Source organism: Sinocyclocheilus grahami, unplaced genomic scaffold, assembly GCF_001515645.1.
Source record: "Sinocyclocheilus grahami isolate Dianchi unplaced genomic scaffold, SAMN03320097.WGS_v1.1 scaffold163.1, whole genome shotgun sequence".
In the NCBI taxonomy this organism is placed as follows: Eukaryota; Metazoa; Chordata; class Actinopteri; order Cypriniformes; family Cyprinidae; genus Sinocyclocheilus; species Sinocyclocheilus grahami.
The window spans coordinates 1,287,196-1,303,732 of record NW_015505342.1 but is presented as its reverse complement, the minus strand read 5'-3'; the positions used below and the strand labels follow the sequence as shown (position 1 = coordinate 1,303,732).

At 36.1% G+C, this 16,537-nt stretch overlaps 1 protein-coding gene across 1 annotated transcript in view; it reads right to left on the bottom strand.

Annotated features, from left to right (window-relative positions):
• LOC107593096 (stabilin-1-like) overlaps nucleotides 1-15,950 on the bottom strand; it is a 38,319-nt gene extending 22,369 nt beyond the window's left edge. Inside the window, 33 exon segments of the mRNA XM_016282680.1 lie at nucleotides 961-1,086; nucleotides 1,219-1,298; nucleotides 1,377-1,422; nucleotides 1,511-1,606; nucleotides 1,699-1,894; nucleotides 2,425-2,538; nucleotides 2,624-2,677; nucleotides 2,759-2,887; nucleotides 2,969-3,103; nucleotides 3,182-3,286; nucleotides 3,390-3,524; nucleotides 3,630-3,677; nucleotides 4,221-4,316; nucleotides 4,476-4,571; nucleotides 5,886-6,041; nucleotides 6,660-6,791; nucleotides 7,386-7,466; nucleotides 8,194-8,247; nucleotides 8,787-8,900; nucleotides 8,987-9,058; nucleotides 9,172-9,309; nucleotides 9,955-10,098; nucleotides 10,236-10,312; nucleotides 10,414-10,541; nucleotides 11,053-11,183; nucleotides 11,276-11,466; nucleotides 12,682-12,792; nucleotides 12,905-13,000; nucleotides 13,088-13,157; nucleotides 13,647-13,723; nucleotides 13,991-14,106; nucleotides 14,183-14,313; nucleotides 15,618-15,950. Coding sequence (XP_016138166.1) covers nucleotides 961-1,086; nucleotides 1,219-1,298; nucleotides 1,377-1,422; nucleotides 1,511-1,606; nucleotides 1,699-1,894; nucleotides 2,425-2,538; nucleotides 2,624-2,677; nucleotides 2,759-2,887; nucleotides 2,969-3,103; nucleotides 3,182-3,286; nucleotides 3,390-3,524; nucleotides 3,630-3,677; nucleotides 4,221-4,316; nucleotides 4,476-4,571; nucleotides 5,886-6,041; nucleotides 6,660-6,791; nucleotides 7,386-7,466; nucleotides 8,194-8,247; nucleotides 8,787-8,900; nucleotides 8,987-9,058; nucleotides 9,172-9,309; nucleotides 9,955-10,098; nucleotides 10,236-10,312; nucleotides 10,414-10,541; nucleotides 11,053-11,183; nucleotides 11,276-11,466; nucleotides 12,682-12,792; nucleotides 12,905-13,000; nucleotides 13,088-13,157; nucleotides 13,647-13,723; nucleotides 13,991-14,106; nucleotides 14,183-14,313; nucleotides 15,618-15,671 — 3,529 coding nt within the window. The 5' untranslated portion in view covers nucleotides 15,672-15,950.
• Between the last annotated feature and the right edge of the window lie 587 nt (nucleotides 15,951-16,537).

Here is a 16,537-nt window from a genome sequence, read left to right as displayed (position 1 = left end):
GAGGCAGACACACTCTGTCAGTTTAAATCTAGATTAAAGACCCATCTCTTTAACCTGGCCTACAGATAATATACTATCACATTTCTATCATTCAAATCCATTAAAGGATTGTTAGGCTGCATTAATTAGGTCAACCGGAACCAGGAACACTTCCCATAACACCCGATGAACTCGCTACATCGTAAGAAGAATGGCATCTATGCTAATATTAGTCTCTTTCACCGTAGCCACCCAGATCCAGTCCATATCCAGACCAGATGATGGATCAGCACCTAGAGATGACCTCTACAGCCCTGAATGTCAACGGAGACCATGTCAACTAGATGAACCCTAGAGACAGATCCCTGTGCAGACCTCATCGGCCATCGGCTCAAGACCACAAGAACCAGACAAGTCCTCTATTCAATCTGAGGTGCGTTGCATCCTGGAATTAAACCACACCATGCTGGTTTCGTCTGGCCAGAAGAGAACTGGCCCCCCACTGAGCCTGGTTTCTCCCAATGTTTTTTTTCACCATTTCTGTCACCAATGGAGTTTTGGTTCCTTGCCACTGTCGCCTTTGGCTTGCTTAGATGGGGACACAATTTCTGGCAACATTGTTGACTTGAATGCACAAACACTATTGGAAGATAACTGAACTGAGCTGGACAATGACATCACTGAATCAACAATGAACTGACTTTAACTGATAAACTGACTGTTTTCTATCGTCCTCTTGCATTATAAGCACACATTTTTCTTGTTTAACACTGTTTTGTTGTGTCAGCTGCTTTGACACAATCTGTATAAAGTGCTATATAAATAAAGGTGACTTGACTTGACTTGAGTGCTAAATTGACATAAATGTTGCACAAATGCATTAAGAGATCATTTAAACATCAAATCTAAAACACAAATTCCATGAATCCACTGGTCCATGCTACCCATTTAGATATTAAAGTAAGTGAATCACACTTTTACCAAGACACATAACCCCATCACCAATGTAGCCAGCTTTACATGTGCATCTCCTTTCACCAGGCGATGTTTTTGTGCAGTTTGCATTTATGGAACATCCTCCATTGTTTTTGGTACATGGGTCAAATTCTGTGGAACACAAATCATTCACAATAAGATCAGGAATGTGTATTGGGAAAGTAAACAGTATGAATGTTGATTTCACTGTCACTGAGGGGGGGGGACTTCAATAACAAACTTAGCAAAGAACAACAAACAAACCTTTGCAAAATGTCCCATTACCCTTATAACCAGCTATGCAGGAACAAGTTGGAAGAGCTCCTGAACCTACTGAGATACAGCTGGAAGAAAAATATTGTATCATAAACACTGATCAATGTGTTAAAAATGTGTCTTATATTTATGTTTTCCATTCTTACTTAGCATTGACATCACAAACTCCACCACAGGCATCATTGACTACCGCTGAAATTGAGAAAAGTTTATGACGTCATGTGCATGAAAGTGAGAAACATGCTATCTGACATAAAATAAGTTTAACCTTAATACTGACCAACGGAGCAATTCACTCCCTTCCAACCTTTGTAACAAATGCACTGCCCGTTTCCCTCCATACCATCCAAACATTTGCCATGTTCACAATGACATTCTGTCAAATGAAAGCCAAGGGTTTGATGAAAAATGCTTCAACAGAATGCCTACAGAAAGACAGTAGAATAGCAAATTGCTCATTGATGTTACCAGACTTGCAGTCTTTTCCATATCTCCCAGGTTCACACATCTCGCAGGCCGTTCCGTGGAAGCCCTCATTACAGAGACACTCCCCACTGCCAAACAGCCCATCCTTGCATTGACCATTGTTGGAGCACCAGTTATCCACAGTCCCAGGACATTTGGAGCAATCATGCCCAAAGTATCCTGGACAGCAAGAATGGTCCTAGGAATAAATTTACTGTGAGATTTGAATCTGAATCAGCTCCGAATCTGGATTTGTAAACTGAAGTGTAAACCCAATACCAAAACACAACACTCTGGCCCGAAATACATAAATGCAGGCATTTCTAGCTGCACAATTTCATGCTTTGTAGTGTTCAGAGTGCAAGAACGGCTTGCATTCTCACTGTTGCCACAAGTGGGAACAGGGGATTGGAGAACGGTACAAACTCTTCTTCTACACTTAGTTTTCTCTTTCAGATCAATGACTGTCAAGATGGAGCAACAGTTTGAAGGATGTCTTGAGGAGCAAGTTAGTTAAACTATCAACATGTTTATAGTTACCTGAATAATAACAAATGGTTTAACAAGAATTCATTAGATTTGTTTTGAAGGTGTGGATAGAGCCATGTCAGTTTGAAATCAAGAAAGAATTTAAGAAATTTAATGAATACAACCGGATCCAACTATGGAATTTTCATTTCCCAACCATAGTAAAAATGTCCAAATCTTTGAAGATAGAAAATGAAGTACCTTAGTTGTTCTCAAACATTCCATGTGACAGCCCGGCACACTCACTCTCTTTTTTCCAACTCTTGTCCTGTATTTGCAATTTGACTTCATATTTTGAGGGAACTTTGGTTGTAGCTGAAGAAACGAGGAGAAGGATGCATCATAAAATTCCTTTCACATAAATGCTAAACTAAAACATCAAAGGACTATATCATCTTACAGGTTTGGCATTATAAAGGCATTTTGGTTCAGCGTTACAATCTCCACAGCGACCCTGCAAAGACAGCAAACGTTCCTTAACATTGTCTGTTGCGTCACTTCAAGATTCACCTTGAAAAATTCAACGGAAACTTACAGAAATTTTTAAAATCACATCTTTACTGCAGTGGTTCTTGTGGAGGTCTAAGACACGTGGGATCCTGAACACTGTGCCATGCCTCGTCTCAATGAAGCTTCCATTTATGGGAACGTCATTGGCCATTGTCTGTAGTTTAGGACTAGTTAGTCACGACTAATTTCATCTAAGTGTTGTACAGAATACGAGTTATTGTTGGTTGTGCAATACCTGATTATCAGTGTCCACAAAAAACATGATCTGAGTGCCATTTCCCAAAAATGTATTTTTAAAAAGTCCATTGCCCAAGTGTTCAGGAAAGAGTTGCTCGCCTAGAATTACGTGATATTTTACGATGTCTTGGCTCTGTTGAAAAGAGACACTTTCATCAATGAATTTTATGAGTGAGACATGTCTAGCATCATTTCAAAAAGTTCCACTCACCAGTTGTGTCGAGTTTGTTTTTTTCAGGTACTCCTGTATGGCACTGTCATGTGGGACAAAAATGGTGTAATCTCTAGTTGGGATACGGTTTTCCAAGTTGTAGAGCTAAAAAAACAGAGACAACTATGCTTATGTAACAAAGTTATTCTGTTACTCTTGTACAGTTTTTGAAAATATTGAGTAAGTAATATTTCTAGGCAAAACACACCACCGCTGTCTGCCTGAAAAGGCTGAATTCTGGCGTGTCGTTCAGGAGCTTCATCAAACTGGGAGGCGGTGGAGGGAAATCAGATAGAGGAGGTCGAAGAACCTGTAAGCAAATTTGTTCAATCACGTTGTGCCTCTGCAGATGAACACAGAAATGTTGTATAGTAATATTTGTTTAAATAAATCACATGATGTTGCTACAACATTATTGTAAATTTAATAATTGAAAAGATGAACTTACTAGAAGGAAGCGGTTGAAACTATAAAACGCAGAGTTTCCATCTAGCTCCTGAAAATAAAAACAATAATAAAACGATGAACAACTTAATATGTTTCCATTTTAAATGCTGATTTTGATCGAAATCAGTTTTTAGGAAAAAAATCTATTGTGAATGTGTCCATATATGTTGAATTCATATGTTTTTTTTTGGAAAAACTTGAAGAATACGGTATTTTATTTATGTTTTGACCTTTTATTGTTAATTTAAAAAGAAATATGCTAATTATAAAAAAAAAATTCATTTCTTTTTTCAATGAACTCTCATTCTATCTGACATACTGTACACCATTTTTCAGTCAAAACGTAATTTGTACTTTAGTTTGTTGATTGTGTATGTTGTGATTGTGTTCATTTGGTTTTGGTTTCAAAATGAAAAATAATGTATGTTTTACTTAGTTTTGTTATTAATTCTAAATTTTAAGAATTTAAATATTTAACATTTAAAATTATATTGCTATTATTTATTCCTAAACAATTGTTTGAAGCCTAAAAATTATGTTATTGATAGCTGATTTATAACAATTAAATTAATGCATAAATGTGTAATCTTACCATAAGCATGTTTCCATAACATGTGACTCCATCGCCTTCATATTCGCTTCGGCACACACATTCACGTATTCCTGGGCTCTTTAATTTACATGTGGCCTAGACACATTATCAAACAGTTACGCCACATTGCACGCTAGCTCTTGCACCTATAAAGTGCAATTTCAGCAGAATCTCGCCAGCTTCCATATTTTGACAGATTGTTCAGACATGTACAGATATATTTAACAGATAAATCTGCAAGCATGAAATACAGACCAGAGAATGGCAGCCTCCGTTATCTGACAAACAGGGGTTGACAATTTTACAGATGATGCCATCTCCCATGTAGCCTTTCCTGCAGCTGCATTCATTCTGAACAGAAAAAGAAGTTGAACAAAACTCAGTTCTGGGTTTGCAATATTCATTTATAGTTAAAGTTCTTGGATGTGTTTTATACAAGTATTAATTCAGTCTCAGAGTTTTCTCTTAAAATTTATTTGAAGAAATGCAAACTTACATAAATATCTCAATATAATTTTAATATAATATATCAATATAATATAAAATAACTGCATAGCAGCTCAGATCACATGAAATTCAAAGAATTTGATGAAAAATGTGTTTATATTGAGATCTCTGTCTATGGATCTAACTACTGATTTTGGCAAATATGGGCAAAGTATGAGATTGTTGAGATGTCTAGCGCTTGTATTATGTTAAATTGTGAGTACAGTTGTTATGTTCCAGATCAGATTGATCTTTTTTTCTTTTTTCTTTTTTTTACAAAATGTATATTGTAAACAGTATTTTTGTGCACTTTCCTGAAGCTCAAACATGAGATCATGGGTTTGACACCAAGCAAAATTCACATGCAAGAAGTGATAAAAAATGTACAAAAGCATAAATGTAAATACCTTCAGATGGTAGTGAAACTGACATAACAATATACTTGTTTTTTAAACTCTGTGCACCTGCTTTTTTTAAAAATTTGTGGGTCAAATCGACATTATAACTGCAATAGAATTGCAGCACACACTGGCGGGAAGTCGTGGCCTAATGGTTAGAGAGTTGGGCTCGTAGCCCAAAGGTTGCGGGTTCGAGTCTCGTACCGGCAGGGATTGTAGGGGGGGGGAGTGAATGTACAGCGCTCTCTCCCACCTTCAATACCATGACTGAGGTGCCCTTGAGCAAGGCACCGAACCCCCAACTGCTCCCCGGGCGCCGCAGCAAAAAAAATGGCTGCCCACTGCTCCGGGTGTATGTGTGTGTGTGTGTGTGTGTGTGTTCACTGCTGTGTGTGTGCACTTTGGATGGGTTAAATGCAGAGCACTAATTCCTAATACTTGGCCACATGTCACGTCACTTTCACTTTCACACATCCCACAACACCTCAGAGTGTTGAAAAATTTCAGGCATGTTAGTGACTCTAAATGAAATTTCTCACACTATTTCAAGAAAAACAGGTTAATTTTTGACAACACAAATATGTTTTTTTTAGGTCAAATTGACCCGGACATAACATAAGGGCTAGAGAAGACACGTGTGAACCTCCAAGATGCAAAAGCCTTTCAACAGGAGCTCCATTTAATCTCAGTGCTGTCTAGGAGAAACAATGGAGATATTATAGAGATTGTGATTTTTCTGTCCTACAGGTTAACTGTATCCTCACAGCTTGTTCACTATTACCTGTCCTGGTCCGGTGACTGTGCATTCTGCATTTTCATGACATCCACCACGAGTCTCGCTCAAGCAGTTATTGATTCCCACACATAAACGTCCATCACCTGTCCATCCTTCCATACAAGCACAATTCACCATTCCTGCATCGTACATACATCTGGCCTATAAAACACACACATACACACACACAAACCCTGAGGCAAGCTCAACATGAGTTCTAGAAAGTTATTAGAAAGTCCAATAGATTCTAGCAAATCAGTTCATTCTATTAGTGCTGAAAAGTCGGATTCATTCAATTGAATCAGATGGTTTGTTCATTTCATGTAAATGAACAGATTAAAATTATTCACTGACTCGGATCACTGTATTTACATCTGTATATACATATATCATATTTTCAACTTTATTATGCAAATTATGGCATGTTTATTCTATTCTATTGTTTATTCATTCAAAATCCCTAATTGTTGTGCTAGAAAAACTACAGATCTGATTAAAATGTAAATGAATTTGATCAGAATGATCAGTTTTCTTTGTTTATAAAAACATATTGCCTTGTTAAGTAACTTCAATATAATTAGCTATATTTTGTTTTACTCTTATTGCAGGTGAAAAATACAGGCCTATTCAATGCTGAAAATCATTTTCAAGTGTCAGTTTGAAACAAAGGAGTGACTTTAAATGACTGCAACTTCTGTATTCTGATATACGGTACTTGTAAAAATTAGGCAGACATTGCTAAAAGCAAACCGCTGGAAAAGGGAAATACATCTGTCTCACATTGACGTCGCAGCCTCCTCTCTGAGGTTGGAGGCAGGGATTGGTTTTAATGCAGGTGTAGCCATCTCCTTCAAATCCAGGCAGACAAACACACCTAGAGCACAATGTATGATAGATCGATAACATGACAAAGATTGATGGCGATTAACAAGTCAGCACATAAACTGGCATTACTAACAGGCTTGCTTCAAAGGGCATTGCAGTAAAAGTATTGGGCTCTTAAAAAAAAAAGTCAAATATTTGCAAAAAATGTTGTATAAATAAATTTAAATAAACCTGACTGTATAATGAAATAAAACAAAATAATAAACCTGATTGTGAAAAGTAAAGTTAAGTAATGTAAATAAACTAAACTAAACTAAAATATCTCAACCGCCAAATATTTGCTGAAATGGTAAATGGTAAACAATGGTAAACTAAACAAATGATGAATTAAAATTAAAGGAAATGAAATAAAATAATGCCCAAAAACAAAACAAAACAAAACAAAACAAAACAAAACAAAACAAAACAAAACAAAATAAAATAAAATAAAATAAAATAAAATAAAATAAAATAAAATAAAATAAAATAAAATAAATACCTGACTGCAGTCTACAATGATCTACACATCATGCTCAAGTGACACTAACATGGTTTGATCGTCATTTGTACCAAATTTCATAAAAATTGCTCATTCCCATCAGGAGTTAAAGCCAATGTAATCAATAAAGCACATTCACTTACATCCTCAGAGGCATTGATCCTTAAGATCTCATTGGCCATTGTTGTAATCTCAGACATGCTAGCAAGCTGGTCCACAGTGACCTTAGGCAAGGATATTTTAAGATTAGTTTAAAAACTCAAACAGACCTTTAGTGTTATTTTAAAACTCACTGACCCACATATTCTACTAAATATCACATTTACAGTCTAGTTTAAAAATGTCATTAAAAAAAATGTGAGACTTTAGTTCATGTCTGTTAACTTTGAGGCTATCTATATGCTAGTGTACTGCTAAACACTGACAATTAAAGTTACCTTTTGAAAAAGCAGTTGGAAAATGGTCCAAAAGTATTGCAGTCTAAATGGTAACTCCATTCTGGCGAAAAATCTCAGGAAATTGACTCAATATTCGTACACTAAGTCCTGAAGCAACCCTACACTTAACCTTGGAGGCAGCAAATGCTAATCTCACAAGAGCTTCACAGAATGATGCTTACCATTTAGAAATGACCCAAAAATATGACCCAAATAAACTCTCAGGCATACACCAATCAAATGCTTTCTAGAATGGGAACATCCCTTCTTTTAATATAACCTGCAAATGACTAGCATTAGCATGAGGCAAATCATAGCTTTGGAGGCTGTGACAAACCTATCACTATTAGCTTTTTAAAAAGCTAATATGTGCTTCCCCAGATTTCAATTTCAGGAAAATTGCATTGGTCAAACCATTTAATTGGAAGCAATGTTCATAAATGCCTCATTTTAAAGTCAAATTAACTGTGGGACACCATTCAGCACATGATTTTGTATGTCAAAGGAGACTCACAGCAGCCAGGGAGAACATATGGTGTTTCAGAAGTGACTGAAGCTTTGGTTTGGCCTTTATAACAAAGAGATGAAAGATCAGTGCGTGAACACATATGAACGTCCTAAAGATTTGATTAAAATAATGAGTAAATATGTGACCCTGGAGCACAAAACCAGTCTTAAGTCGCTTGTGTATATTTGTAGCAATAGCCAAAAAAGTAAAGATCATGTTCCATGAAGATATTTTGTAAATTTCTTACTGTAAATATAACAAACCTTAATTTTTGATTAGTAATATGCATTGCTAAGAACTTCATTTGGACAACTTTAAAGGCGATTTTCTCAGTATTTAGATTTTTTTGCACCCTCAGATTCCAGATTTTCAAATAGTTGTATCTCGGTCAAATATTGTCCTATCATAACAAACCACACATCAATGGAAAGCTTATTTGTTGCTTTATTTCTAGCTTTCAGATGATGTATAAATCTCAATTTCAAAAAATTTACCTTTATGACTGGTTTTGTGGTCCAGGGTCACATATGTGTTCTGAATAATTTGTTTTGTACATATCCAACTTCATTAGAGGTAGAAAACACATAATGGCAGCTCACATCACTCAGCATGTACATAAGACTTCCATCTCTGAATTTGTCTATGGCTGTGTTGGTTGGAACAAACACTGTAAGCGGACCTGAACCTCTGACAGGCAACAGGGCTCCACAATTCTGCAGTAGAAAGAGAAAAAAAATCTTCTCAGTGCTTGGGTTCAGTGGAGAAATGCAGAAAAAGAGTGCGAGAGGAGATCACTCACATCAATCAGAGACAGGAATCGATTGAACCTGTCATCCTCTCTGAAAATCTCCCCGACGGTTTTTGAAGAGAACTTGAGATTGCAGAAAATAACATCTACATTAGAGGGTGTTGAGGTTGGTGCTGTGTGTCATTCATCAGATATTATTAGATTAGCTGGTTGTGAAACAGTTTGAACAGCTTTACCTCCATGTTGTTGTTTGAGGACTCGATATGAGCAAGAGTAAAGGGCTTGTCAATAATATGAATTATTCCATTGGATGCTGGGATATTGCTCTCAAGTAAAGTAAACAACACGTCTGGATCCCTCATCAGGATAAAGTGCTGCAGACACATGCAAAAATCAATGGATTTATGCATAAATATATCAGACAGAAAAATAGACAGAGAATGATGAATAGAACAATAGACAGACATTTATTGATAGAAAGAATGAAAGATAGCATGACGGAACAATATATAATATGATAGATAAAGCGACAGAATGATAGACAGAACTATAAATAGTATAATACATAGAGCTGTAAATAAAAAGAATGAAAGACAGTACTACAGACAGAACGATATGAAGAATGACAGACAGAACAATAGAAATGATTGATAGAATGATAGAATAGGTAAAATAAAAGAACGATAGATAGCACCATAGAATGATAGAGCGATAGATAGAACGATATAAAGAATGACAGAACAATGTAAAAGACGATAGATGGAATGTTAGAACAACAGACAGAATGACAGAAGGATAAATAGAATGACAGAACAGGTGGAATGATAGATACAATGATAGACAGCACAACAAAAAGAATGCCAGGTAGTATGATAGTGTGAAAGATAGAACGATAGACAGAATGATAAAAAGAATAATAGAACGATAGTATGGTGGATGGATGGATGGATGGATTGATGGATTGATTGATAAACAGACATAGATAGATACTGTAGATGGATAGATGAATGGATGGACACCTTTTTTGTTTTGAATCTGATCTTTTCTCCTCCGTACATCCACATGTCTTTCCCCTCCAGATCACTGTAGAGTTTCTGTCCGAGGATGAGGTGATTTTTGCACACTGCATTCAGGACGCTGCTCGAGGCCTTTCCTGCAAGCGTCTAAAGAGCACAGCACTCGTAAACATCTGTTCGCGACAAACAGGAAGTGGTCACAAAAAAAACAGGAAACATTATGAGGACATGAAACACAAACTGCAGGCCACTGTTTGGGTGTTTTTCAGTCTGCTTCAACCCACTTGGAATGGATTCTGTCCCGCAGGAATGAAGGCAGTGAACGGGCCGTGCTGGCTGAGTGTGAACTCACACGCTTGCTCTGTAAAACACAACACACTGTCAGCGCTCTCAATCGTACACTCAAAGTTAGATGAGAAATAAAGAGTGGGGAAGCAGGTCTGGTGATCTCAGCAGACCTACCAAAGAACCGAATGCTTCCAGTGAGGTTTCCTGCCTGCCTGCCCTCTCTGTCCAGCTCCAAAACTCTTTCCATGAGGTTCCCATAGCAACGTCTGCCATCGCCGATCTGCTGAGCGTTGCAGCGGCAGCTGAAAGAACGAAACGTCTCGGTTTATACCCCTGGCCTTCTGCGAGCATCTGAGCAAAGCCTCGCAGCTATTCATGATGCAACAGAATCACTCATTACCGCTGATCTGTTTATCGAATTCATTCCTTACAAAAATTAACCATGGTTTAACTACAAATAAAATTAGATACAAAAAAAAAAAAAAAGCATTCATTTACTATATAAAACATTTTCAATGTCCTTTTAATGGACAAAACAAAGAGAAACAGAGAGGATTCAGAAAATATTTGACACTAAAGAGCATATCATGGTGCTTTTGTATAGGGCTCATGGGGCTGTTATAAATCAATAATAAAAAAATATATAATTATTTGGTCCAAAAAGATATGATTAGTTTTCAATATTCAAATATTTGTGGGGTGAAATGTGACCTAGATGGATTTGGACAGGTTTCGTGAGAATCTTTCTTGTGTCGTTGAAGGATGTGAAAGTGGCCTTTGTCATGTTATCATGAGGGAAGCACCGGGACAGACCTGGGCGTGCCGTCTGAGTTGGTCTCGCAGCGGGCGCTGATATGGCATGAACCCGGTGTGCAGGCCGACTTTTGCGTGCAGCCCTTGGACGGGTCGGACGATTGCATTCCAGGCAAACACACACATTTCGACTGGAGAGAAACACACACACAAAACTCACATAACGACAATCTGCACTGAACTCGTCATTAGTTTCAGATTCAGATTCAGATTCATTGCTCACCTTTCCTGGGCTTGTGAATTCACAGGCAGTGGACTCTACAGGACAGCCTCCGTTATTAGTGTTGCAGGGGTTGATGGGAATGCAGTGTTTGCCGTCTCCTCTGAATCCCTCTTCACACTCACATTGAAACTTTCCACCGCTAAATGAACATTTAGCATTTGTGTCACAAATTGCTGGTGAACACCCGGAACCTGGAACAGGATAGAAAGACATGATGGATAGGAACTAGCCTCTAAAATGGTTGAGAAACTTAAAGCCAAGACAGTTCAGGAAAATACTTTCCTTGTTTTCAGTTTTGAGGTTTTAGTTTATATGGCTTTTCATAATGTGTTGTTTCAGACTAGTAGAAAGAAAACATACAAAAAACACTTTTGAGTGTTTATTTTATTGCACTTTATCTACTTGCGTCTGTTACAGTACATAAAATGTACAGGCCGTTTTATCTAAAAAAAAATGTTTTTTTCTCCACTTCAGTAGCACTTACACCAAAATGTACAGTTTTATTCCCATCTATATTCTAAAGGATTTTACTGAATGGTTTGTTCATATATCATGGGGTTTAATGTTTGTGTGAATGACACTGTGCACCTTCTATATTTAAGTTTTGTCCTCCTCAGCTCGTAGAAAAGCTGTTTGTGATGAGCTTTGATTCATCATGTGACTTTCTCATTTTTTAGCCAGTTTTTGGTGGTTATCAGTGCATTACAATGGTTCAAAACAGATATTAGTACTTCAATATGTTGGTTTATTAACATTACATCAAGGCAAGGCAAGTTTATTTATATAGCACATTTCGATCACAATGGTAATTCTAAGTGCTTTATGTAAAATAATCATTAAAAAAAGTTAATGAAATACGGTATTTTATTGTGAATTTAAGTCTGTAAAACTTAAAATGTTGCTACCACATTTTTTATGGTGAAGTTCTGGCAACCACAGTTGCCGGTATTTTACCGTAAATGTCACAGATTTTTATTTTTTACAGTGTTCGCTTGGTTTTATAGAACACTTTATTCCTAAAATCATGGTGAATATTTTTTTCTGGCTGTTGACAGTATTTTCCCCTCAGTAAAAACATTTAACTCTAATATGTCAATAAAATTAAACGTCTATTTTGAACGTGGCTTTTTCCAATGTTCTGGAAAATGTATGCAAATATTTAATTACAGACTGCCTTGTTTGCATATATAAACATAACATTTCAGAAAACTTGTAATATATATGTTATATAAAAAATAAATATGCAATATAAAAAAATTTTGCAATTCTGAATGCAACCAGTCAGTAAATTATTACCCTATGTCTTGCATTTAAAACTAATGGAAAATTATCCTAAATTTGCTAAATGTGTCTCATACATATACACATTATGTAATGTTTAACATGTAGCTAAACATCGGAAGTACCTATACACGCATTTCCGATCTTCTTGTATTCAGGCAGACATTCGCACACAGCATTTGTGTAGTCTCCCTTACAGTATGAATAGGCTGGGCAGTTTGAACAAGATGAAGAAACTGCACAGGAAACGAAAGGTGTGATTAAACAAAATTAGCATAATTATATTTACTGAAAGTAACTGGATATTTAATGCACCATGGGTACGTACAGACACAATTCCTAAATTACCTTCATCACACTTTGGTCCTGAATATGGCGGCTGACAGTAACATTCACCGTCTCCATTCGGTCCTGAGTTACACTTTCCATTCACACAGCTGCACTCTACAGCAGTTTTACAATTAGACAATTTTATCTCCAAAAATGGTGATTATTATCTTATGCTATCAGAAATCACCACAAATAACAGACCTGAACGGCAGTGGTCTCCATAGGCATTCTCATTCAAACAATTCTGGCACGCAAAACCTGTATATCCCTCCTGAAAAATTGTTGATTATTATTAATATTACTACTATTGTTTATTTTTATTAGATACAAATGTCATTGAACATCGCTTATTTAAATAAATAGCTAAATAAATAAATAAGCATCTATTTCATTGAAAATGTTTTGAATTAATATAAAACTGAAGTAAAAGAAAAGATTATTTATTAATTATTTATTAAGATTATTTAAATAAATAAATACTTTTCTTATTCATGTCAACAAAAACTGTGGAATTATGTAGAAGGAAAAAAACACAACTCAAAAAAGTAACTCTAATGTACAATTAATAATGTTATAATTTATTTATTTTATATTATATTACTTAAAACTTTAATAAATATGTATCTATTTCAACAAAAACGTTTGAATTAACATAAAAATTTAAGTAGAAGAACATAACTCAATTAAAAAAAAATTTAAAAATCTAAAGTAAATTTTAAAGTTTACTTTAAGTAAAATAATATAACTCATATGCACTTACATTACAAACACAGGTGCCATTTCCAGATTCACATGTACCATAACCGTTACAAATCTTTCCAGACCAGCTAGGGCAAGCTAGAAAAACATACAAGACTGGTTAGAAAATTCATAATTTTAGTAGATACTTTCTTACCTAAAGCAACATAAAGTACATTTAACCATATCACCATACTTGACTTGTACAGGGCACTCATACTGTATGATCTGAAAAAGTGTTAGGACATTTACATGATATAGATATTAATTTATATTAAATATTTTACTCACATATCATAATAAGTTATATTTCATTAAAAAAAGCAATGGCATTTTCAAAACACTTTTTATGCCATTGTAACTCACGCAAGCACAGGGAGCCCCAGAAGCCCGGACAGCAGTGCTGGACTGTCGTAAAGCCCTGACAGCTATGAGAGCACCCTGACAGCTCTATCTGACGACTGCCGATTTCCACAACGTATCTGAAGCAGGAGTCAGAACACATTAGACACAAACTTTCTGAGCGAACAGAACGGGAAAGCCTGGATAATCACATACTTGCAGCTATCGGGGTTCTGGGTGATCTTCCCGAACCCTCGCGCGCAGACGACGGCGGCGGAAGCGGCGCAGGATGTGCAGGGAGTCTTGTGAAGGACTTTAACGGGCGCATCGCAGCGATTAGAAACGGCCTGGGAACGACAAAAGGTGACTCTAGAACAGACATTTCGCATCGCTACTGTGGACAAGTAACGTAAACCATTTATAAAAAACACACTACGAATCAAAAACGTTAGGGATTTACGCGAAAAACTATTCTTTCAACGCAAATCTACTCTGAGGTAAAGTGACATTTTCAAATGTTCAAATGTTTATACCACAGTATTTGTACTGTATACTTCATGACATTAAAATATCATGGTATTATCATGGCACACGTCAAAAGCGTGATAATATCATATTCATACCATATGTAGCCTACCATGAATTTTGGACATGTACCATAAGAGTATCATGATATAATTTAGTACTATCATTGGTTACCACTGGTTGTATCTAAAAACCTTGGTATATCCGTAGTATAAATCAAAGTATCATCTGATATCAGTACCATGGCACCACCTCTTTTTGTAAGGCATTTGTACAGTATTTCAAAGATAACCACTGTATTACCAAAGTATTATTTAAACCATATTTACAAAACCACACTAGGTCAGTAGCCTACCATGGTTCAGTAATTAATTACAAAAAAGTATACATAGGACTATGACTACTTCGATTTGTTATGGGTATGTACTTATGGAAGTATACCTTGGAGTACCATGTAAATACCATTATAATTTGTACTACTAAAGTCCAAATACCAAAATGGCATAGTATTTTTTAAATGCATATTCATATGCTATAGTATTTACATGGGCCTTACATAAATACCATGGTATTACCTCGGTGCATGTCCAAAAATCTTTTAACAAATTCTTTAAATACTGACTTAAAGATGTAAACAACCTCTTATCATGCAACTTTCCTGAATGTGTCTATCAAATAACTATAATATAAATCAAAGTACCATTGTATTATCATCTGATAACAGCAATGTACCATGGTGCCACCACTATTTTCCAGGCCCAGGAATTTACATAGTATTATACAATGGTATTACCATAGTACATGTCCAAAAAAGTATTATTAGTTATAAATTATACCACCCTTACAAAAGTGTAATGGGTCAGTACCATGGTACAGTGATCAATCACAAAAAAATGCCAAAAAGTAGACATGGTACCATGGCAGTATCGATTTGTTTTGGGCACTATGGTAGCACTTTTAAAGGCAATACCATTTTACTTTTTTAGTTCATATTCACATAGTATGAGATTTATATGTTTTTTCAATAAATACCATGGTATTACCACGGTACATGTCCAAAAAGCTTTTAACAAATCATTTAAAAAGTTACCTAAAGACGTAAGCGACCACTTTTCATGCAACTTACATGAATGTGTGAAGTCCATAGTACTGTGAGTCCCAAAATGAGAAGATAAGACATGTCTGCTTCCCCAAAGCCAGAAAAAAATCCAGAAAAGTCGTCAGATAAACATGTAACACAAACAGAACTGCCTCTCCTGAGACCGGCCACTATCTCCAGTCACTGGACACAACAGAATGTCTCGATTTCATACATCTCCAGAAAAACCACTTCAGACCTTCTCACTCATGTGCTGTCAAGGATTTGCATGTTGAGCAGCTTGACGCGGTGCGAGAGAGGTTTGATGTGACCACACAGCGAGAGAAAGGGTGAGAAACACATCTTTTCCTGACAGGAAAATCACCGGATTTCCTCCACCGCATCGCCTCAGTGATGGTTGGGGAAGTCCATGTTTGTCAGCTGATAAGATTGCTGGACTCAGCAGAATTTGAAAACGGTACACTGAGCATTAGCAGATTTTTTTTATTTCACAGGGTCACATAAATAGTAAGTGCCAGCAGTGCTAGGGTTAGAGTTGAGGTCGACTTGTTATTAAAAGTGATAAACTTGTGAAAAAGGTATTTAAACAGTGACATTCACACATTTAGTAGTACTTTTATCTCAAATGTTTTATCTGTTGGCGTTTTCTATGGGAATCTAACTTGTGTCCTTGGAGTTGTTAGTGAAGTACTCTACTATTTGAGCTACTGGAATGATAAAATTAGTTTTTATATCTCTTTTATAACTTTTATATCTCTTTTTTAACTTGAAAAAGCTGTTTTTTTACAATTTTATTTCTGTGCACTTGTTGAAAACACCATAAATGTCATTTGAATGGCTAAATTCAGTTAGATTACAGTAGATTGAAATTGGAAAGCATGCATTCAATATACACTGAACAAAATTATAAATGCAACACTTTTGTTTTTCCCCCATTTTTCATGAGC